The sequence below is a fragment of the Vulpes vulpes genome, chromosome 11 (genome assembly GCF_048418805.1).
Source record: "Vulpes vulpes isolate BD-2025 chromosome 11, VulVul3, whole genome shotgun sequence".
NCBI lineage: Eukaryota > Metazoa > Chordata > Mammalia > Carnivora > Canidae > Vulpes > Vulpes vulpes.
In genome coordinates this window covers 43,192,277-43,216,917 of record NC_132790.1, presented here as the reverse complement: position 1 = coordinate 43,216,917, position 24,641 = coordinate 43,192,277, and the positions used below count along the sequence as shown (strand labels likewise).

Sequence of the window (24,641 nt, the reverse complement as noted above, 5' to 3'; positions counted from 1 at the left end):
TCCTGTATTTCATTTATTCAACCATAAATATCAGTTGAGTGTGTACCAGGCATTGTTCTGGGAAATGAAGATAAGACAGACAACTTTCCTGCTCCATGTTACTTATATTCTTGTTAAAAGAAACATACCAGACATATAAAAATAAACAAAGAAAATGTCCTACAGTAGTAAATGATATTAAAATCAGGTGATGTAATAGAGTATGACTTTAGCTTGGTGATCAGGAAAGGCTTTTCTAAGGAGGTGACAGGAAGAGTCAGCCATGCAAAGATCAGGGGAAGGCATTCCAAGCAGAGGGAGCCTAGTAAAGAGGCCCTAAGACAAGGATAAGGTTGGCCTGTTCAAGAAACAGCAAGGCTTATAAGGATGGAGAAGTAGGTACGAGTGTGGGAGTTCTATCAAAGTTGGAGTCAGAGGCTGGGCATATAGGTCTAGGCTAAGAAATGTAGATTTTTATTCCAAGTGTGATAGGAAGCCACTGGAGGATGTTTAACGTGGATATTACTTCATCTTATTTGCATTTTAGAACAGTCACAATTGCTTTCCTGTGATGAACGAGATCACAGGAGAAATAGGGGCACGAAGAGGGGATGATGCATGATCTAGATCAGAGCTTGGACCAGGCAAAACATATATTCCTTTTGTTATGAAGGATATTGGAAAGACAGCAAAATTTTCAAGGTGCTTGAATTTGAAAATAGTACAGTATCAAGACTAATTTCCTGACCTGGATAATTATGTTGTGTTTATGTCAGAGAGTGACCTTGCTTTTGGGAAACACACCAAAGAGACATTAGATCTATAACCTACCTCAAACAGGTCAGGAAAAAGAAAACAACAGAAAAATAAAGAGAAAGCTAATAAAGCAAATGAGGCAAAATGTTTATTTTTGGGGAATCTGGGTGAAGGGAATTCTGATTAAGTGGCCAGTGGAGAAGGCATGACTTTTAGCAAAGGGCCCTATTAAGTACCTGGTTAGATTCTATGACATCCATTCACCCCTGGGAGAATTTTTTGGAAAGAGAGGCAAATACCTCTTTGGTGTTCTCTAACTGCTGAGGAGAGACCTAAGCTTTGACCTATAGAGGGCCTGTCTTAGTTTATGTTTCATTAGTATTTTTTTGCATTGAAAATAAGGGAAGCAGGGGAAATGGAATGGGGAAAAATCAGAGAGGAAGACAAACCATGAGAAACTCTTAACTCTGGGAAACAAACTGAGGGTTGCTGAAGGAGAGGTGGGTAGGAGGATGGGGTAATTGGGTGATGGGCATTAAGGAGGACATACAACGTGATGAACACTGGATGTTATACTATATGTTGGCAAATTGAACTTAAATTCTAAAAAATAACAGGAAAAAAAGAAAATAACTTTGGCCAAATGGATTTCTCTCTCAATGAAATCCCAAATGTGGGGTATTTCAGGTTACTATTAATTTTTTCATGAACTTCATGTAAATGGACTGACCATGAGTGGTGTTCGGTTCAGGCAACAACTTTCCCATACTATAAGGTGCTTCTAGCAAGTGTCCAAGTTACCATTAAATGGATACAATCGGGGAAAAATCAGAAGTACCTTTCAGAAGTTTTCTGGCATTCAATTTCCTGGGCTCAGGTATTTATTTAGCTCTAGGAAGCAGGGTAGTATATTAGAAAAACAAACAAAGTTGGAAGCTCAAAGTCCTGTTACTGCTGAGTTCCACTAATTACTACTTGGGATCTCATTCAATGTCTCTGGGCATTAGTTTCTTTAGTTTTTTTTTTTTTAATATTTTATTTATTTATTCATGAGAGACAGAGAGAGAGAGAAGCAGAGACACAGGCAGAGGGAGAAGCAGGCTCCACGCAGGGAGCCCGATGAGGGAGTCAATCCCAGGTCCCCAGGATCATGCCCTGGGTGGAAGGCAGCATTAAACCGCTGAGCCACCAGAGCTGCCCAATTTCTTTAATTTTAAAATAGGGATAGAAAAAAAAATTTTTTTTAAAATAGGGATAGTTCATTCTATTTTGCTTTATATGGTGGTTGAGGGTACAGTGTAACTGTTCAATCTTAGTACACGTGCATTATTGAGGAGCCATTTGGAGGGCCAGGGACATACTGAACCTCTAATAGACATTTCTCAGATTGGACCCTCATGCTGGGGAATGAAAATCTATAGTGGATCACGACACTTTGTGTCCTCTACCTAGAAATTCCCTGGAGCCCAGAAGTGGGTACTTACAATGCCAAACATTATAAAATATACCATGTAAATAAATAGTCTTACTATTTCTGACTGGTGAAATAAATCAAAATGGTTAACATGATTCAATCTTCCTATTTTCATCAATATATTTAATATCATATAGACATAGCTTGAAATGGTGTGCTCTGCCACATGAGTCAGTGCAACCAGCAAAGCCTCCAAGTCGGGACTTGCAGGAATTTATCTGTATGCTTTCTTGTGTGTCCGCGGCGATTCACTTGCAGTTTGCAGTGGTAAGTTACAGTGGTTCTCAACCACTGGAAAACGCATGGAGGTTCTGATTTAATCGGTCTGGAGCACCAGAATGGAAGATGTTTAAAAGGTCCCTTACATGATTCTAACATGTGGCCAATTTGAGAAAACTTGTCCAAGAAGAAAGGGTCCCAATTCATAGTCCATGTAGATCTCTGAAGATTTCTAGAATCAAAGCAATGCACAGGGACAAGCACCCACCAAATTCCAACCTCAACAAGCAGAAATGCTGGGTTTCGGAGGGGAGGGGAGGCATCTGTAACTTTCGGATCTTAAAGTTACATTAAAATCACGTTAAATTTAAGTTCAGATCTTAAATTTATTTAAAAAAAAGGTAGAATAAAATGCTCTTTATGTATTTTAAGTCAATTTTAAGAGGAAGGAGGAAAAACCACTTTTCATACCTGACACTTTATTACTTCCTGATTCCTTGCCATATTACTGCTCTTACCCACATACAACCCTGAGGAGAATTTAGTGACCTCTGACGGCCTACCTGTGTCCCATCAGCATTGAGTGCGCCCTTTTTACAGACTAGTAAAGGCCCCACAAGGCCAGAGCTGGTGTCCTGGATTGGTTCAACCGCTGAGAAGTAAAGATAGGTCAGACAGGGGGGATCACCAGCTGTCGGGCTTACACTCTCAGGCACCGTCCACTTGTATGTGAAAGTTTCACCTGGCTTAACATGCGCCCCTGGCTTCAGAAATCCTGAGCAGATAAAAAAAATAACAATTACTCTCAACGCAAGACCAAGAACATCAAATTTGTCAGACTGGGTCTTCCAGCACTAGGGTCTCTCTCTGATGATGTATTTTGTAGAAGGACAATTGTTTCCACTTAGGTACCCTACCAGGGAGGTCACTGCCACAGTCGGCTGTTTCATGAGATAGAAGCTTATATCAAAGAATTATCTTCTTCAGAGATTACAGTTAGTGTCTCCATAAATACTATTTCCTACTCGAATACTGGGCTTAGCAAATATAAAGAGTGATAATTACCTTTCTCACAATTAAATGTAAATCAGTCAAGTATCATTGAGTGCCTTCAGATGTGGAATACATTATATCAGCACTGAGGAGGATACCCCAAAAAGTTAAGCACGAGCCTATCTTTAAAGAGTTTGAAATCTAGTTGAACCAGGAAATAACCCAAATAACCATAAGATAGAGGAGGTAAGTGAAGACACAAGGTGATAAAGGTGGTAAGTGGCAGATCTGGGATTCAAACTCAGGGCTGTCTGATTCTAAAGACTTGGCACTGGACCTGCACATTATATTGCCAGATGAACTCGTTGAGGGTCTCCAGCCAGACTGAGACCAGAAACTCTTGACTCCTTGTCCAGAGCTTTGCAAAAAGGTGCCCAGTAAATTTGCTAAGTTAAACAATAGAAAATATAGACATTTGGGCTGTCACTGGTGGTCTTCCTGCACACACACACACACACACACACACACACACACACAAAGTCATTGTGAGCATTTTGACCAAGGAGAAAGTACAGGTGAAAGAGATGTTGCTGCAGGAGGAGGGATGATGATGGGTCTGGTGGCGGGGGGTGCGGGTGGGGGAGTTCTCCCTCCATTCTTTCCTACTCTGTTGCCTTACCATCATCTCAAAGCCTGCTCTGGACTGGGCCTAGCTGCATCCTTGGGCATGAAGTATCCCAGACACTCATGTCTGTTGCAGTGATAGGAAAGACTTCCAAGGAGACTAAGAGGTTCCAAAGAGCAGTATCATGAGGGGAAGGACAGTTCCTGCAGCCACTGGGTGCAGCTTCCTTTCTTACATGTACAGAGTCTGTGCTACCCACTCTGTGATAGAGAGAGGCCATATATGATGGTAAGTGCACAAGACTGATTATAAATAAATATTTGTCCACAGAGACAAAGCAAAGACTATGTGTAGGATTTTGATGTTAACCAAATCAGATTTTATTCTCAGCCTCCACCCACAGAATCCCTTGCAACCTGTGGCTGAAAAACTCTCCGACTTAGGGAAGTGGAGGTAACCGTGAAAGTAGCTCACTTTGACATTTATCACATTATTGAGGGAAAAGGAAAGGAATTAACATTTCCTTTTTTTTTTTTTTTTTTTTGGAATGAACATTTCCTAAGTGCCTACTGTGGACCAAACCCTGCCCTAAATTCTCTCCAGCTCCTTCTGAAGCCCTGTGAGGTGAGTGTCACTATCTGCATTAGTAGGGAGAAGAGTAAGGCACAAGCTCACATAAGTTCCCAGGGCTGGTAGTAAAAGGGGCCAGCATTTGAATCAAATCTATCTGATTCCAAGTCTTCTGTTCCCCCATCCTCTTTCCTCCCAGAGACTAGGCTGAGACTCACCATCTATGTTTGGGGCTGCATCAGATGCCTTGTCATAGATCACGCCATGGGGCAAAATACTGTAGACTTTGTCGGCTTTGTTGGCAAAGGTCACTAACAGAGTATCACCCACCTCTGCCCTGATGACGGGGCCTGAAAAATATCAAGAGGAGGAGGGAGAAGAGGATGAAAAGGGGCAGAGGGAAGTGAATATAGGCAGGAGGAGAGGAGTCATTCCATGTACATATATGTCCCACTAAAGCATCTCCCCCCATTCAAAACATGACAGATGGTTTTATTCTACCAAGAATTCCAAGATGGGCTTCTGCCTCAGAGAGTCTCTTTCTTCGAGTAAAAGTTGCATCAACATACTCCATATACTGAGCCTTCCAATATTTTCCTCCAATTCTGTTGTCCCCTTGTGTGAAGTAGAGCTCGGAGTCACTGTGTAAAGAATAGGAACCTGACTGAGAGCACATCTCTACATATCCACCAGATGCCTTAATTATGGAGCTTCCTTGTATTATCTTTAGCTCATTCACCCACCCATCTCCCCAAGAAAGATGGCCCAGTCTTCAACCAAGTTTCCAGGAATAGTCAGGCAGCCTTGAAAGACCTTGGATGATGGTCAAGCTCATTCCTTTCTTAGCCACCATACTTGTCTTCCCCAGAGGTCCAGCAACCAAAGAAAGCACAAGTGAACTCTTTACTTACCAGCCCTGGAGTTCCAGAATGGTGTTCTGGAAAGAACTAACTGGAAAGTAAAGAGCTAATTGGTTTCTTTGCAGAATAAGTATCCCTCTATCTCTTGCTAATGTCAATGTCAATATGAATAGTCTCAGCATACAGTAAGCTCTTTGATATCTGGCATGATTAAGGAATGGAGTGTCTAGTTAGCCAAATAGTTTAGTCAATGGAGAGTTATTGTATAAACCATATACATGAAATACCAGAGTCCAAAGTTGTGAACTACAGTGATATAAATTCTGACTAGCATTATCTCTAGAAACCTTATTTCTGCCCGTGGTGCCACCAGTCCTGCAGTCTCACAGGCTGACTTTGTCTTCTTTCTCTCCTCATCTCCTTATCTTGTTCAGCCTTCCTTCTCTGTACAATTTTTGCCTCTTTTGCCCCGTTTCCTTGCCTTTCTCCCCACTGCCACTATTGCCATACCTGCCCTCATCACCCTGTGTTTGCAACATTTTACGGAGCCTCCAGCTGCACACTCTGTGCCCTCCCTCTCACCTGGATTGGTCCAGGTTCTCCCTTAGCATATGCATTACTACAACATTAATCAAGATGGTAATTTCCACAGCTAGTTACCTGCTCCAACATCTTTACTCAATTAAAACTGCCAATCAGATAAAGTTCAAAAGGATTATGGGATCTCTGTGGTTGATACCCAGTTTACCCAATCCTCTCCCTATAGCTCTATGCAAACATCCACTCCCCTGTGCAAATCCCCCACTCCAATCATTTTGATCTCACTCCCTCCTTACTATTCACTTCTATAAATTCCACTATTCTTCAGGACTCTAAGTTTCATTTCTCTGTGAAGTGTTCTCTGGCTGTCTTAGCATTCTCTGAACGCCCAGAGAACCCACTTGTCTGGACAACTCATTTTAATCTTATTTGTAACTTGCAAAGTTAGTTCTTTTCTGGGCATGCCGATTCTTTCTGACTTGAGGGTGGGAATGCTGGTTTAGACCTTCCTGTAACCCTCATGTCACTTTTAGTGTTGTATTTTCATATATCACATTAAGTATCAGCTAAAGATAGTTTAATATTCCATATTTCATAAGATGCTTCAGAATCTGGAAGGCTTCTAAGACAAAATTCCCAATGCCAATTCTCATTATTCTGTTTATGGAAAAATACTGGTCAATAGGGACTGTCAATATCAAGCAGGTTCAAATAAGGTTCACGCAAATCCTTTAGGCTGGGTTCAAAGGCATTGGTTTGGTGGGAAAAAATGAATGAATGAAAGAATGAATGAACTAATGATGAAAGAAATGGAAGGTGTCTTCTCCATCACAAAGAGAATTTTTAAAACATTATCTTGATTATAAAAGGGATCATAGGGTAATAACAATCATTCTTGGTATTATACTGTACATTTTCTTTATCTTTTAAAAGATTTTTTATTTATTTATGAGGGAGACAGTATGAGAAGGGGAGAGGAACAGAGGGAGAGGGGGAAGCAGACTCCCCATTTAGCAGGGAGCCCAACGTGGAGCTCAATCCCAGGACCTCAAGATCATGATCTGAACTGAAGGCAGATGCTTAACCAACTGAGCCACCAAAGTGCCCCACATACTGTACATTTTAAAATGCGTTCATAGGCATAATTGCACAGTATTCTATAATAACAAGTCATAAGAGTCCATATACACTTAATGAATTGTTAGATTCAGTTTGAAAAATACTACATGCTATGGGAGACAAAATGATTAACAATGACTCAGGAGTTAGGGGAGGCTTCACTTAAGCGTGACATTAGAATTAGATTTTGAAGAAAAATAACATTTTGCTGGATAGGTAGGAAAGGACCTTCTGCATAGACAGGGCAAACTTATCAGGCTGTCCTTGAACCAAAATGGAAACTTTCCTTGGCCAGTTTACTTCCATTGAAAGAGAGCCCTGTCTTATTCTCTCTTTAGAAGTGTCTCTTTTACATGTGCAAAGGCCTTATCCTATTCTCTGTCAGCTTAGTACTACTCATGGCACTTAGAACTGCAGTTTGCACATAGTATGTGCTAAAGAAAATGTTTGGTGAATGAATGAATCTAGTGCTTTGATTTAGCCAGCCAATCATGAAACTATAAATACTCTGCTAATTCTCAGCAATATGTCCATTATCACCCCTTAGTGGTGGTGTCATGCCATCTAGTGTGTCCTCATAGGAGAAGGGCTGGGAATTCAAGTGAGGTCAGAGGAAAAAGTCTAACAGATGCTTTTCCTAGGAGAGTCTTAGAAACACCAGCAAAGACTGCTTACCTGCCAGAGGCATTAAGGGGAAGACCACTGAATTTGTTATAGCCTTGAGGAGCATAATCCCAAAGAACTTTTTCAGCTGCTATAAAGTAGTGTCTCTGCTGACCCTTCATCATGGGATGAGAAATATCACCTTTGCAGTTACCAACATTGTACTGTCCCAACATGCCAGCTGCAGAACAGAAGAAAACCACAAGCCAGGGTATAAATGCTCACATAGGAAACCAGACAGGAAAATGGAAAATGGACAAAGGACATACATTATTCACAAAATCTATCTAAATACTTGTCAACCTATAGACACATGAAAAAAGAGCTCAACCTTAATAGTAATCAAGCGATACTGTTGTTCATTTATCAGATTGGTAAAGATTAGAAACACTAATAATTCTCGGTGTTGGCAGATGAATGAGAAATGCTCACACACTAAGGGTGAAGAGTAAAAGGAAATTTGGCAATGCAAGCCTGTCCATAGCTTTAGAGAAAAATCAAACTCTTTGACCCAAGAATTCTAAATCTAAGATTTTTCCCCAAGAAAGACCAGACAAAAGTGTAGTATATCTGCAAACTGAGGTTTTTTAGTATGGTTTATAATAATCAAAAAAAGGGAGGGGATACAAGTGTTAGGCAGTAGAATATTGGTTAGGTAAGTCATAATTGCCTTTGAAAGGACCCCGGGAGGATTAACAATGATGAAGTAGCTCTATATTGACTGACATGGAAATATATTACTGATATATTAATAAGTGGGAAAAGTAAGATAAAGGGCAATGTATTAATAGACTAATTTCATGTTATAAATAACATGCACTTATGTATAAAGGTCTAGAAAATAGAGGGAGGATACTCCTCGAAATGTGACACCATTAATCTAAAACAGGATTGCTGATTTAAAAATTAAATGTATTTTCTAATTTTTTATGATAATTTTTTCTGAGTGTATGGACAATATAGGAAATATTATATTTTAGTAATGTACAAACACCAGCTTATGTCCGCAACCACTGGCTATGCTTAGCAATCTTACTTCAATTTGAGGCTTCAAATAGCTGCAAATGCCTTGATTTTAAAACTAGTTTCTTCCCAGTTTTAAGAGCATGAGACCCTGTAAGAATATGGATCTTGTGGCAAGAACACTTAATATCTACCCTCCTAGGAAATTTCAAGGACACTACAGTTTTGACCATAGTCACCATGCTATACGTTAGGTCTCCAGAACTCGTTCATCTTGTATAACTGAAACTTTGTACTCCTTGAGATCTCAAGTGTTTCTAGCATGGATGTGTGCCACCGCACATGCACGTATGAGTGCACGCGTGCACACACACACACAGAGTTAACTATGTGAGGTCATGGATATGTTAATTAGCTTGAGTGTGGTGATCAGTTCATAGTATGAATATATCAAAACATCAAATTGCACATCTTAAATATATGCAATTCCTATGTGTCAATTATACCTCAATAAAACTGGGGGAAAATAAGAATAGGACTTGATCATCTTTGTCTTCCCATGATAGTATCTGGTACATATTTCTGATCAACTCAACATTTGTTGAGTTGAATTTAATTGGAATAACCCATCTGACTAATGTTAAGATTAGCTGCTTAAGATTGGTAGGAACAAGAATGTGTTATCAAAGCTGCCCTGGAGAGTTGCATCCCTGTACCTGCTGGTGACTACATGTAGTCAGTATTTAAATTTAATTATGCATTATTTCTTCTGTGTCTATGTATCTAACACTTTTTTTTTGTATTTTGTTTTCACCATCTTAAGCCAGACCTTTTCTATGTCATAACTCTAATGTCAATGCTTCTTAACTAGCATCCAGCAGCCAGAATCTCTCCATCAAATCCTTTCTGCACACAGGTATCATATTTATCTTCCTAGATTGCTGCACTATTATGTCACTGGTATGCCTAAGAATCCAGAAGAACTCATTATGGACTTCCAGTCCTGACTCCTTAGCCTTGCCTTTCAAATCTCCTTCCACTGGGCTCTGACTGCAGGCTTCTCTCTTATCACTCTTCTGGTATAAGCCTGTGGTCCAGCTAAGTAGGGACCCAGTCTGTGTGGTCCCAAAGGAACAAGACTAAATCATTCAACAGGCATTTAAGTAAAATAATGTTTATCATGTACCTATGGGATTTTGCAACTATCATTGGATCTTGTCTCAATACAAGGAAGAACATTCTAATAGAGCAGCCCAGAGAGGAAATGGGCTGCTACAATTAATTGAAAGACACATCCAAAAGGAAATTCAAGAATTGGATGTGGGGTTGGTTCAGATTATCTATAAATTTCTCTCAAATGCTAAAATGTTATTATTCTATTTAGAATTGCTTATATAGTACATGTATTTTTCCTGGTTCCTGGCACTTCCTCTGCCTGGAAAGTCTTTCTTCCTTTCTTCATCTGTTCAATTCCTACCCATATTTCAAGACTCAGCTTAGGAGCCAACTCCTCAGGAAGTACCTTGGATTGTCCCAGAGAAGTGACTATAGCAAACAACGAGCAATTATCTTTCTGCCTCACATTTTATTCATTTGTAAATGTCTATGTCTAGCTACTGGACCATAGGCTCCTTGATGGTCTTACTATTTCTTTCATTCATCTCCCACCTTTTTCATATGGAACTGATCAATAAATATATGTTGATAGGATGCCAAGTAATTGAGCATCGTACATCTTCCTCTATATTCAATATTTAATTAAATATAGCACAAGAATCAATCTAAAAGCAGATGTTGAATGAGCAACATTGAGAGCATGATATAATTGCCCCACTCTAAACATCTACATGCTTGCCTTTGCCCTTTTTACCTTGTAGGTGATCACTGACTTGGCAAGTTATCATCCACTTCCCAGGATTCTCAACCACCATTTCTGTTGTCAGGAAGGTGGCTGGGAACAGGTTGACGACATCAGTCCGATGCCCTCTGCTGATGAAGGTGTTTCCATAGAAATAGATGGAATGGATGTCTATCTCATTCCCCATCCCAAATAAGTGCCAGGACACTGATTCACCAACACACATATCAGGCTCAGGGAGGTTTCCAAAGAGATATCCATTGAGGGCTGAAAAACAGAAACACACTGGTGGCAGAGACTCTCCTGCAGAGGCGAGCAGGACCAGAAGCAATGGTAGCACATACTCTAGCATGGCTGAAAAATTAGCACTGATCATTGGTTGTAATTTTTTTGTGCAGGAAAGCATGGCTCCTTTCATAAACTATAGTTCCAGAAAAGAATGAAAGGTATTAGGTTTTTCAAGAGAAAAGCACTCAATAAACGTGGAGATGAGCACACATGAAAGCAGCCTTGGAGCTGCTGTGTGAACTCAATAATGAGATCAGGAGTAAAAAGAGCACTGCTCAGATTTTCCAGGTGGCTCAGCCCCTTTTTATCATGATCCTTCATTTTCATACCTGACTTCCGTAGGAGACTCTGTCCCTTGACATTAGAAATCTACTCTTACTCATTTCAGGGCTTTCAGGACCCAGCAGAAAAGTTGGCACATAGTAGCTACTTCATTTAAGTAATTAAAGTAAACCACAAAAAAAGGAAATGAAGGGAGCTGATTAGAAGGGACCTAGGATACATGTTTACTCTAAAGTTTTGTTAGTTTAAAAGCAGGGAGAAAAACCCATTTTTACTAGGTCTTTCTGGGGCAGAATCTATTTGATTGAGCTTATACTGGAAGTCCGAAACCTAGTCTTTTGAATTATCTCAATGGGAGCCAGGAATTGACCAAGTGCAGGAGAACGTGATTCAGGGTTTTAAAGAGTCATAACATCACTTCTTAAATTCAAATTGAAATTCAAATTTTAAATTTAAATTCATTTTAAATTCAAAAAAGCAATTATTACTAAGATAATAATGATTAAGACAGCACAGTTGATTCTAAATAATTTTAGTAAGCTTAAATGAATTTATTAATATATATTATACTGATTGAACATCTTCTATTGACTAGTTTGTTTTTTTTTTAAGTTAATGTTTTTTCAATTCTTGGTTGGGTCTCCTTTACTAATTCAAAGAAAGGTTGTTTGCAAACACCTATTTCTGCATACAGCTGATTTTTTTTAAAGATTTTATTTATTTATTTTATGAGAGTGTGAGTGGAGGAAGGTCAGAGGGAGGGAGAGAGAAAACATCAAGCCGACTCTGAGCTGAGTGTGGACCCCAATGAGGGGCTTAATCCCATGATCCTGAGATCATGACCTGAGTTGAAACAAAGAGTCGGACACTTAACTGAGCCATCCAGCCACCTCTATATTTTTTATTTTTTAAGAGTTCATTTTTAAGTCGTCTCTACACCACTGTGGGGCTCAAACTTAACAACTCTGAGATCAAGAGTCGCATGCTCTACCGACTGAGCCAGCCAGGTGCCCCCAGGCTAGTTTTCATTTTAAATAGTCTATATTTGCTTATGTAATTGATTCCTTTTTGTTGGCCATTTTCATTTGAAAGAGTAAGAGGAATTATGTGGGCAGCTGAGTCATAAACCATCACAGTTAGTAGTTTTCAGCAAGATTTGAGATCATTGCCACCGTTTTGTAAAGCACAGGAATAAAAGTAGACTGGATGTAGCAATGTTCCAAATTTAAGTCTTTGTTTATTCCACCTTTCACTTCCTTCCCTGTGTCCCTCCCTTCTCTCCTTTACTTCTTCCCTTCTAAACTATTTTCCAAACACCTGCCTCACACATGGTTGCTGAAACACTACTAGAAAGAACAGAAGGTGTGCAGTGCAGTGGAAATTGTCAGTATACTGACACTCACACCTCAACACACTTTAGAATCAAACACCACCAAACTAACTAACATTTATTTGCTATGGGGCTTCCCTCTTAGCTTCTCTCAGGCAAACTCTGGCCCAATGATCACTTTGACCTTAGACAAATCATTGATGGTCTTTAGACTTCAGTTTCTTCATCTGTAAAATGGGGGAGGTCAGATGACCACTAGCTCTTTCCTTCTCTCTCTGATTTTATGACTACATTGACGCTGCCTTGGTTAGGATGATTCTGGGAGACAAGCAGATATGGAGGAAATTTATCAATGAATGACATGAAGTGTTTGTTTACATTGAAGATGTCTATTATGTTCATTAGAACTTTCTGGGTAAACAAAAGAATGAGACTGCCTAATAATCCTCAAGTCCTAAAATTTTGTATTAAGCCACTACTCTGCAAAACAGACATGGGTAAGTGGTCTGTCTCAATGGCAAGGATAATTATAGAAATTCAATATTTTCAAATATGGGGTCTGGCACAAAGTAAATGCTCAATAAATGTTGATGAAAAGATCTCTGGGAGAGGCACCTGGGTGGCTCAGTTGGTTAAGCATCCAACTCTTGGTTTCAGCTCAGCTCATGATCTCAGGGTCATGAGATTGAGCCCTACATCGGGCTCTGTGCTGGGCATGGGGCCTGCTTAAAATTCTTTCTCTCTGTCTCTCTTTTTTAAAAAATAATTTCGGGTGCTTGGGTGGCTCAGTCAGTGTCTGCCTTAAGCTTAGGTCATGATCCTGGAGTCCTGGGATCAAGTTCTACATCAGGCTCCTTGTTCAGTGGAGAGCCTGCTCCTCACCCTGCTCCTGCTCTCTCTCTTTCTTTCATAAATAAATAAATAAATAAATAAATAAATAAATAAATAAATAAAATCTTTCTAAAAATTAACTTTTAAAAAAGAATGGGAAACATAGAAAATTCACAAATGTGTATTTAAACTATGAAATTTAGCAGCCATTTAGAAAATGGTTACAGGATAAGTGCAAAAGGTTGCAAAACACTGGATTATTACATAACGATGATTCATTCTCCTTTCTCATGTCAATATAAACCCACTCATCCTCTCTAGGCTCACCTCCTGATTCTTTCCTGGTTATAGCATTCATCCTTCCATTTTCCATACCATAGCTTGTCATACCCAATTTTGCCTCATCTCTTCTCAGATTGTTTTACATTCTGACATGTATGATGTTTCATATCACTTCATAACCATTCTTGTCACTGAATTATAAATCCTAGAAAGCCAGGTCAGACATTTCTGTGGTTTTTTTCATCCCTCATAGTATCAGATCCACAAAAAAGCATTCAATATATATTTGATAACATAGGAGACACTCACCATGCATTTTGTTACTTCTCTGGAAAACAGCATCTTTTTTGTCAACTGAGTCAGGGTTGGTGCAGAAATGTCTGATATTTTCATCAAGGTACCAACTTTGATTCTCATCCACCAGAGTAAACATGATAATGAACTCTCGGTCCACATCTGTCCTTGTGCCTGTATATTTATTCAGGATACCTATTCAAGGGAGGGGGGACATCCAAAAGAGTGGAGCAAAAGTTCAAAGTGAATTAAATCAAGATGAGTTTTGCTTCTTGCCGATAGTATTAGGTAAGTTTGAAATCTGCCAAAGACTATAGGAACAAAAGTAACTTCAACATGAAAGCAGCAAAGGATTTTTAAAAATTTTTTTTAAAAAATTTATTTATGGTAGTCACACACACACACACACACACACAGAGAGAGAGAGAGAGAGAGAGAGAGAGAGAGAGAGAGAGAGAAGAGACATAGGCAGAGGGAGAAGCAGGCTCCATGCACCGGGAGCCTGATGTGGGATTCGATCCCGGGTCTCCAGGATCGCGCCCTGGGCCAAAGGCAGGCGCTAAACCGCTGAGCCACCCAGGGATCCCCAGCAGCAAAGGATTTTAATAGAAATGACAGTCATAGAAAAGGAAAGTCATAAAACAGAAGTCTTCACAACCAGACTTGAAAACCTTGGTCCTGAAGGGAGCCAGTGTTACTGACAGCACAGACACACTACCTTGATTAATAGGGAACAAATCACAAAGTGATCATGAGGGTGAAATATTAAAGCAAAAGTAAACCTGGCCACTTGGCTACATTTTTCTACTTTATGTGTGGTGTCAAGCTGGCATGAGTGGCTATCAATATGGTAGGGCCCTGGTTTGGTTTTTTTAAAGCATGTAAGTTTCAGAATACGATGATGGTTCTTTGACAGAAGTCTGAATTATTGCCCCTTTTGTGGTGTCAGATGGATCTTCCATGTTAGAAAAATCCTTCTAATCTTACAGAATGCTTGGAAGGAAAGACATCTTCCATATGGAACAAGGGAGGTAAGCAAAACACTTTTTAACACATCTGGGAATAGGCTTCTGTGTGTGTCTGTGTGTGTGTATTGGGAGGGAGGGGCTCCTTACCTTCCTTGCACACCAGGAGTGGGCCAATTAACCCAGAGCAGATATCCTTAGGAGCATCAATGTGTGAATGGTACACCCAGGTCAGACAGTTGGCGTCTGCTGGAGCAGGGGCATATTCTTCTCTTACTGGCCAGACATAGGTGTAGTTTTTGCCAGGAGGAACCATATCATCATTCTTATTCCTTCCAGATGTTCCATCTGGGTATAGAGCTCCTTTCAAGAAACGATAAAGCATAGTTAACATACAGAGATTGCATGCTATAGTGGTCAGTGTAGAGCTTTGGAATCAAACACATATGATTCAAAATTTATTTCCTGCGGGATTGAGACAAATTACTTAAATTCTCAATACCTTGGCTTTCTACCAGTGAAGCTAGAACTTTGATACCTACCCCACAGGGTTGTGAAAACTAGTTTATACAATGTACACAAAGCATCCTGCACAAAACCAGATGCTTAATAAATGTTCATAAGGACCCCTTCTGATAGGCTTCTTGTAACCAATCAGGAAGATTTGAATCCACCTTACTTAACATCAATTCAAGAAGGAAAGGAGAGGGGCCGCTGGATGGCTCAGTCAGTTAAGCATCTGACTTTGGCTCAGGTCATGATCTCAGAGTCCTGGGATCGAGCCCCACATTGGGCTCTCTGCTCAGTGGGGAGTCTACTTCTCCCTCTCCTTCTGCCCCTTTCCCACACCTGTGCTTTCTCTCTCTCTCTCAAATAAATAAAGTCTTAAAAAAAAAAAAAAGAAGGATAGAAACAGTAGAAGAAATAATGAAATTCTTGAGCACTTATTATAGATTCAGCACCTGTTTGAGTTCTCATGAAAGATAGGAAGGAAGAGTAAGACTTTCATGTTTCCTCGAGAGATACTACAGTTTTGTTTGAGCAGATCAGAATAGGAATTATTAGCACATGGGACAACTGGAGAGTAAAATAGGGTGATGTGTTGAACATAATGGGTTTTACTAGGTGTGGAGGTCCCACAGAGAGGATAGAGGTACATAGGCATGGCATTCCCTTTCTGTTTTGTGAAGTAAGATTGCATCATATTTTTCTTTTTTTTTTTAAGATTTTGTTTATTTATTCATAGAGACACGGGAGGTGGGGGGGCAGAGACACAGGCAGAGGGAGAAGCAGGCCCCATGCAGGAAGCCCGACGTGGGACTCAATCCAGGGTCCACAGGATCACAGCCCAGGCCTCAGGCAGCACCAAACTGCTGCGCCACCAGGGCTGCCCTGCATCGTATTTTTCAATTAAGGAAAGTCTACTGCTAAAACTAGTTTGATAACCACCTAGATAGAAGGTAGGGGCCTGGAAGGACTGGGAGGAGTTGGATAGCACTGGGAAGAAGGTTGGAGAATGAGGGTCCAAGGAGATGGATGTGGATACACTCCAAGTTCATTCTTCATTCTTTCACTTATTCACCAATTTATTCAACAAACCTACAATCCTGAATCCCTTGGACTAGATCAATTTTCTAAAACGCATTCACACAAGTTAGGGCAGTAGAGCCAGGGAGTAGCTAAGTTCACAGCCATTGAGGTTAGACTGCCTGGAATCAAATCCTATCTCTATCACTTGTTAGCTGTGACTTGGGCAATTTACTTCTCTTTTAGGAGGCTTGGCTTCATGATAATTATCACACCTATCTCATAGAGTTGCTGAGGCTTACATGACATAAGATCTATGATACATTTATCACAGCACTTGGTATATAGTAAGTTTGCAGAAAACATCAGTTATTATTCATTCATAGCACCTGCCCAAGATTTTAGTTAAATATGTATAACACTATGTATATAATTGTTTGATTAATGTCTGTCTCTCACATTAGACTGTAATTTCCACAAAACCAGATTTCTTTCTGCTCATAATTTTATATGCAAGATCTACCCCAGTGCTTAGTATAGTAGGTGTTCAGCACATATGTGTTGAATAAAATAATAAATGACTGGCACAACTGTACACCACACCATACACCAAGGTCCTGTGAATAATATGCATGGCTTGGAAGCTTTTGAGCTTATAAATGGAGAGACTGAGTATCGGTAGCTAGCGGAGGATGAGTGGGTAGTGGATTTGTCTAGAAGCTTCAACTCATGAAGATGAGTTCACTCATTTTGTTTTGCTTATATGATATAAATCAATACAAACACCAATTTTTCTAGAGACTCTTTTTTTCACAATTTATTTATGTGCTTTCTTTTTGCCCATTATTGTTGGCGGGTGTTGATGGCTATTATTGAAAGGAAAGGCTGGAGTCCCCAAACAAATCCTTGGTGTCACCACTGAAAATAAACCGTGAATAGAAAGTAAAAAGTGATTTCGGGGTGGGTTGCTTTTTAAGTTGTTCTGAAAGTTATTCTTAGGAAGGGATTTTGATTTGACAAGGGTTTTGAGCAATGGTAACATTAACAATATGAGAATATTTTTAAAACATTCATTTGGTATTCTAGAATGTGTGTGGGCTTTTATAAATCAAAATATACAAGTTTTCACCCCATCAGATTTGAGACTATTGAGGATTGTTGAAGTTGTAGGAGAAACAGGCCAGCTCATGAACAAATGGTGGAATAGTAAATGTGCAATTTTTTGGAGGACAATTTGCCAATTCCTAAAAGAAAGAAAGAAAGAAAGAAAAAAGAAAGAAGAAAGGAAAGAAAGAAAGAAAGTGAATATAACCAGCAATTTTACTTTTAAGAATTTAACATTCTTGAAAATGTTTTCCAAAATAAATGTACTGGAAAATTCACTATAGAATTGCTGGTATCAACTCCAAACTGAAAGCTACCTAAATGATCATCATTAATCATCAATAATCATCAATGTACTAAACTGGTACATTCATACAATAGAACATTGCACAACTTTAAAAGAAGGTCTATGCGTGCTAATGTGAGAAAATCTCCATCATGAAGTAAAAATGAAAAAGGAGACTACATAACAACCTTAGAGTATAATCTCTTTTTTTTTACAAATGAACAAGTATAAACATACACATAACCACACACATTCACATATAGGTACAGGAATTTTTCTAAGAGAAATTTATGAGACATTAAAGGCAATTGCTTTTCTGGTAAGAGACAAGTAAGAAGCATTTTTACTTTCCTTATTATACATCTTTGTACTCTTAAAATTTTCTATGTTCATATACTACTTTTTGTTTAATCTTTCATTTTGAGCTCATTTTAGTGGATATATAGGGAATCAGAATGTGAGGCATTTACCCCTTTATGCTTTTCTGAATTAAAAAAAAAACAATAAAATTTATTTTTAAATAGTCCTAATACATAACTATATTTCATATGGAGATCAAAAAAGCACCAACTAATTCCATTACTAAGTGAGATATTGTATGTAAGAGCTCTAGCATAGGGATTAGCAAATTGGGGACTGTTTAATCAATGTTAATTCTACCTACCAACTTCTGAGTTCATTCTCTACCACTTCTCAGGTGAAATCTTGGAAGCAACAACTATGTATTTACTCATTTTTGCAGCCCCAGTATCCAGCAATAAGTCTAGTTCATAGTAAACACTAAGTTGAACTGAGCAGGGACTTTCAGATTAGCAAACTTGGAATGGTAGTGAAGAGAAAAATTCATCGAAAGAGAGCGAAGGCATCAGCAAATGCTCTCCCCCAAAAGTAACATAAAGTTGAATGAAATTGAAAAATACCAACCATTCCATTGCCCTGGAAATTAAATAAATTCATCCAGTAATGTTTATGCTTGAAAAATTACTGAACATCAATTATTTGTCTCTCTCTACTGACTTTAATGCTGTGTGCTTGCAAAGAGGAGAAGCAAAGGGCCCAACAAAAACTAAAATCCAAGGCAGACAAGAACCACCTAAACTTTAAATGGGTTCTCTATCTACCCACAATTCCAACTCCAAAGAACTGAGGAGTTAATGATACTTAAGCACAACCTCTGTCCAAGCATCTGCTGACTTCAAAGCTAATCAGATTTAGAGCTGACCCCTTAGCAGCCAGCCTTCAAAATAAACACAAGGAAGAAAAAAGAGCAGAAACCTTGGCAGCCTCACACTACAGGGAAAACAGATTTCATGGATTTAGCCCAGGCAAGTTACTAAACAAAAGAGCAAACCAAGGGATGCCTGGTTGAGAATCTGCCTTTGGCTCAGAGTGTGAACCCCAGGGTCCAAGATCAAGTCCTGTATTGGGTTCCCCACAGGGAGCCTACTTCTCCCTCTGCCTATGTCTCTGCCTGTCTCTGTGTGTGTCTCATGAATAAATAAATAAAATCTTTTTTGAAAAATCAAGCCAAGAAAAAAACAACCTTGGATGAGGGAAGGACCTGAATCCAGAGTTGTTTCAACATATGCTCAAAAATTTCCAGTTTTTAACAAGAACAACAAAATGAGACATATAAAGAAACAAGAACGTATGACCCATTCTCAAAGAAAAGTCAATACACATTATCTTAAAGTGTCTCTAGATGTGAAATTTAACAAATAGACTTTAAAGCAGTTATTATAAAAATGTTCAAGCAGGGCTGCCCGGGTGGCTCAGTGGTTTAGCGCCACCTTCAGCCCAGGGCGTGATCCTGACCTGGGATCGAGTCCCATGTCGGGCTCCCTGCATGAAGCCTGCTTCTCCCTCTGCCTGTGTCTCTGCCTCTCTCTCCTCTCTATGTATTCTCATGAATAAATAAATAAAATCTTTTTAAAAAATGTTCAAGCAATTAAAACAAGTCATGTTTAAATAATTAAAGAGAAATTGGACAAAATGATTCAACAAATGGAAAAATCTCAACAAGGAGGTAGAAATTATAAAAAAGAACAAAGTTGAAGTTTTGGCATTGAAAAGTGCAATAAATGATATAAAATATTCACTAGAGAGTCTTGACAACAAATTCAAGATGGCAAAAGAATCAGTGAACTTGAATATAGATCAACAGAACTATCCTATCTGAAAAAGGGGGGGAAAGCTTGAAGAAAATAAGCATAATCTCAGAGGCCTGTGGGTCAACATCAAGTCTATTAACAGGTGCAATAGTAACCTGCCAAAGGAGAAAAGAAAGAAAAAGGGACAGGAAAAAAATGTTTAAAGAAATAATGGTCCAAAGTTTTCCAAACTTAATGAAAAACATTATTCCACACACCAAAGTAGCATAATGAACCACAAGTAGGATAAATACAAAGAATCTATACATAGATACATTGTTGTCAAATTGTTAGGCAAAGAGGTAATATTGGAAGCAGGTGAAAAAAGACTCATCACATTTGTGGGAGCATTGACATGATTAACAGTCAACTTCCCATCTGAATGGAGACGAGAAGACAGTGAGATAATATATTCAAAGTGCTGGGGCGAGTGGGGGGAATGCAAATGGAGAATACCCTATCCAGCAAACTATCCCTCAAAAAAGGAAGGTAAGTAAAGATGTTCTAGATAAATAAAGAATGAGTGAGTTTTTTGCTAGCAGATTGTCTAGCATTGGCTAGAATCTTCAGAATAATATTTAACGATAAGTGGTGAGAGCAGACATTCTTGCCTTGCTCCCAATCTTATGAAGAGATCATTCGGTCTCCGTCCTATTTAGCATGGCATTAGTTGTGGATTTTTCTTAGATAACCTTTAGCAAGATAAGGAATTTCCTGTCTATTCCTAGTTAGTTGGAAATTTTTAATTTGATAAGTACTAGATTTTGTTAAATGCCCTTCTGTACCCTTTGAGATGGTCATGTGGTTTTTGTCCTTTATTCTATTAATATGTTTTACTTATTTACATATTTTTGAGAAAGAGAGAAAGCTCTTCAGTGGGCGAGAGGGGCAGAGGGGGAGAGAATCTTAAGCAGGACCCATGCTCAGAGTGGAGCCTGATCCAGAGATCAGTCTCAAAAACTCCAAGATCGTGACCTGAGCTGAAAAATAAGGAGTTGGGTAAGGCTCCCCAGCATGCATTTATTTTTTAGTGTTAAACCAACCTTCCAATCATAGGATAAATTCCATTAGGTCATGTTGTATAATTCCCCTGGTATATAGCTCTCCTTATAATTCTGTTTGCTAATATTTTGTTAGGAATTTTTTGCTAATATTTTGTCTACATTTATGAGGAATACTGGTCTGTAGGTTTGTTGTGATGTCTTTATCTGGCTTTGGTCTTGATGTTTGCCTCATAGGATGAATTTGGAAATATTCCTCTATTTCCCAAAAGATTTTGCAAAGGATTGGAATTATTATTATTTTAGTCATTTATAGAATTTATAAATTTAATAATTTGAGCTTGGACTTTTCTTCAAAGGAAGATTTTTAATTTTAATATTTTTTATTGAAGTTTGATTTAGGGGGAAGATTTTTAAATGCTAATTCTATTTCTGTATATTTTATAGGTCTGTTCAAATTTTTATTTATTTTTAAGTGAGTTTGGGTAATTTCTTTCTAGGAATTTGTCAATTTCATTTAAGTTGTCTAATATTTTGACATAAAATTTTTTATACCCCCCCTTATAATCCTTTTAATATTTGTGTGATCTGACTGATGTCCCATCTTTCATTCCTGACTTTGGTAATTTGTGCCCTCTCTCTTTGTCAGACTAGATGAAGTTTTCTCAATTTTGTTAATCTTTTTCAAAGAGCCAAATTTTGGTTTAATCTATTATATATTATTTGTTTTCCCCTTCTTTGAATTTCTGCTCCAATCCTATTTTTTCCTTCTTTCTGCCTGCTTTAGGTTTCATTTCCTCTTTGCTTTCTAGTTTCTTAAGGTAAAAACTTATGTTACTGGTGTGAGACTTTTCTTCTCTCTTCACATAAGTATGCAAAGCTCTAAATCCCCTCTTAATTACTTCTTTAGCTGTATACCATAAATTTCAGTATGTGTTGTCTCCATTTTTATTCAATTCAAAGTATTTTACAATTTATCTTGTGATTTCTTCTTTGACCGATAGGTTATTTAGAAGTGCCCTATTCATTTCCAAATGTTTGCAAGAATTTGCAAGATTTCTTTTATTGATTATATTAAATTGAATTCCATTGTGATTGGAGAATATACTTTGCATCCTATCCATTCTTTTAAATTTTAGATTTATTTTATGCGCAGTCTACTGTCTATCCTGAGGAGTGTTCCACACAATCTTGAAAAGAAGGCGTATTAGTTGGAATGTTCTGTAGATGCCAATTAGATCAAGGTGGTTGATAGTGTTGTTGAAGTTTTCTCTATCAGGGGAACAGATGGAGATGGGGAGAGAAGGATATGGGGAAAAGACAAAGGAAAATCTGTAATCATTGTCTTTTAGATCCCTTTAACTGTAGCTGACAATTGCCTTATGAAATAGAGACAAGACACCAATAATAGAGGATTGATATTTACCTTCTGAATCTTTGTTGTAGAAAACACCATGTGGATGCAAAGAGTAGGGTCGGGAAGCAAAGTTCTTCAAATGAATGACAATCACATCACCTACTTCAGCCCTCAAGATAGGGCCCAGGAATCCGAGCCAGGGAGGTTTGGGAATCTCTGTGGAATAGGTCTCATCTGTATAATGTCTGTAAACAGCCTTTTTGTAAAGACCACCTATCCTGTTGGGCCCTCTTTCGAGAAATAAGGTTGCAAGCCTAAAAGTAAGAAGGAAATATTTTATAATTATATGACATTAAGAAAAAATCCTAATAGCTTACTGTAACTGTTCATAAAGTACTAGCATGTATGATTTCTTATTTGGTGTTGGAAATAACCCTGTAATCTCAGTAGAGATGGTGAGATTATCTTCAATTTATTGATAAGGAACCTGAGGCCAAGAGAGTTAAGTGGCAAGCCAAAAGACACAAAGAGTATTCACAACAAAACCAAAGCTAAACAGAATACTCTATAAAGTCTCACTGTCCATTTGCCCCTTTTCATTCAACACATTCCCCTTCACGTTTTCATTCAACAAACACTTAGCATGTATTTTATCACGATCCCAGCACTTTGCTACGTGCTATACAAGGATACAAAAGAGTTTATGGCCTAGTGGGAAAATTAGGTAATGACATACAGCAGTATATGATTAAGTGCCATTTGAGTTGCTAGAATCACACCAGGTCTGAGAGGCTCTGTATTGACTAATGGATTTATGTTTGCTTCAGTAAGGTTGGGGGAAGCACTATAGATCAAAAAGCCAAAGACAAGATATTTTCAGGGCCTCATCCTCATTTCCTCAAAGAGATTATCCAATGTTTGTATACCAGTGACTCAGATACAAGCTCCTAAGAAGTTCCTACTACAAGGCTCCCCAGCAGTCGCTAGTTTGAATGGCAGCTTTGCCCACCCTACAGACTTTTCAGGATGATGGAGCCAGAAAGCAGTGTGTCAAGTGGCCAGACAAGCAGCCCACCATGGAGCAGAAGATAGAAGTGCAGGTAGATGGAGGAGAGGGTGCCTGGGTCAAGCAGGGGACAGGGATCCAGTGCTCAAGTCAAATCAGGAGCAATCTTCTTTGGTGCTTCTAGCCCAGCTTTGGTACATCTCTCCAGGCTCATTTCCTCATACCCTCTTTGCCTACTTCCCATGGCCTCACCCTTCCATTAGGCATCATGCTCAGCCTTCCCAGAACATGCTGCATCCTTTCAGCATTCCAAGACTTGCACACATTCTTTTCCTGTGTCAAGATGGTATCCCTCATTCTCTATCTGCCAAGCACCCTTCCAGATCAGTTCAAACGCTTCCTCCTTTCCCCTTCCATACGCACACAGATCAAGCACTAATAACATACTTGCCAAAACGTGTTACAGTAAGGTATGTATATCTCTGGTTTGTGAGCTAATTGAAGACAAAAATCCTTCAAATACCTTTTTTATTGTAGTGCTGAGTAATTGCCTGGAAATGTTGGTGCTTAGTGGCTTTGTAATAAAGAAAAAGAAAAGCCTTGAATTTGATCCCAGATTGGCAAGTGATAATTTTGCAGACTATATTTGCAGAAAAGTCTGTGTTGCCATACCCAACTTTGAATATTTTCTAGGCCCAGGATGGTAAATAGGTTTTAACTTGTGCATCAAATCTGACTGGTTGGTAGTGACTGCTTAGAAAAAAAAGTCAAGTTTGAGTTCAGTCAGAGGGAAGAATTAAACACTCAGGTTGTCTACTGTGGATGGGGGGTTGGAGGCATACTTGGTGCATAGTTGCTCTCTTTCCTCTACACAGGCAGCCAGGTAACATCTTACTTTGAGGTCTCTGGGTGTGGCCTTCTCTACAACTGGATGACATAGTACTACCAGTACTGGCAGACCATACACCAAGTTGTTGTGTCGTAGCAGAAATAGACAGGGAATGAACTCCTGTTCATTTGTCAGGTCCCCTTTGTAACCAAACTACAGAAGACATTATATCTGATGATGGCTGGGTCCAGGGTAGAGTTGGTGGACACTGGAAAATATCCAGTGATCCTCCCTGAAACCCAACCTGTGACCTTATGAGATTTGATTGCTGGACCTGCCTTCCAAAGACTTTTTTCTTGCTCCCAGGGACCTTGCTAACAAACAGGGTTTGCAGCTGCCTTACTTTTTTGTAATTTATAAACAGAAGCTCACAGTATAACAAAATTTAAAAGAAAAATATTTAAACATACGTAGCATGGTTTTAAAATCA

The 24,641-nt window shown here is 38.9% G+C and overlaps 1 protein-coding gene across 2 annotated transcripts in view; it reads right to left on the bottom strand.

Moving 5' to 3' along the window:
* Positions 1-24,641, bottom strand: part of HEPHL1 (hephaestin like 1) — an 87,242-nt gene that overhangs the window by 50,686 nt on the left and 11,915 nt on the right. For both annotated transcript variants that reach the window (XM_025993237.2, XM_072726186.1), the window contains exons 2-9: positions 22,386-22,630; positions 15,042-15,254; positions 13,942-14,121; positions 10,632-10,886; positions 7,811-7,979; positions 5,118-5,257; positions 4,835-4,966; positions 2,992-3,203 (exon numbers count right to left, since the gene is read on the bottom strand). In XM_025993237.2, the coding sequence (XP_025849022.1) occupies positions 2,992-3,203; positions 4,835-4,966; positions 5,118-5,257; positions 7,811-7,979; positions 10,632-10,886; positions 13,942-14,121; positions 15,042-15,254; positions 22,386-22,630 (1,546 nt within the window). The remainder of the gene's footprint in view (positions 1-2,991; positions 3,204-4,834; positions 4,967-5,117; positions 5,258-7,810; positions 7,980-10,631; positions 10,887-13,941; positions 14,122-15,041; positions 15,255-22,385; positions 22,631-24,641) is intronic.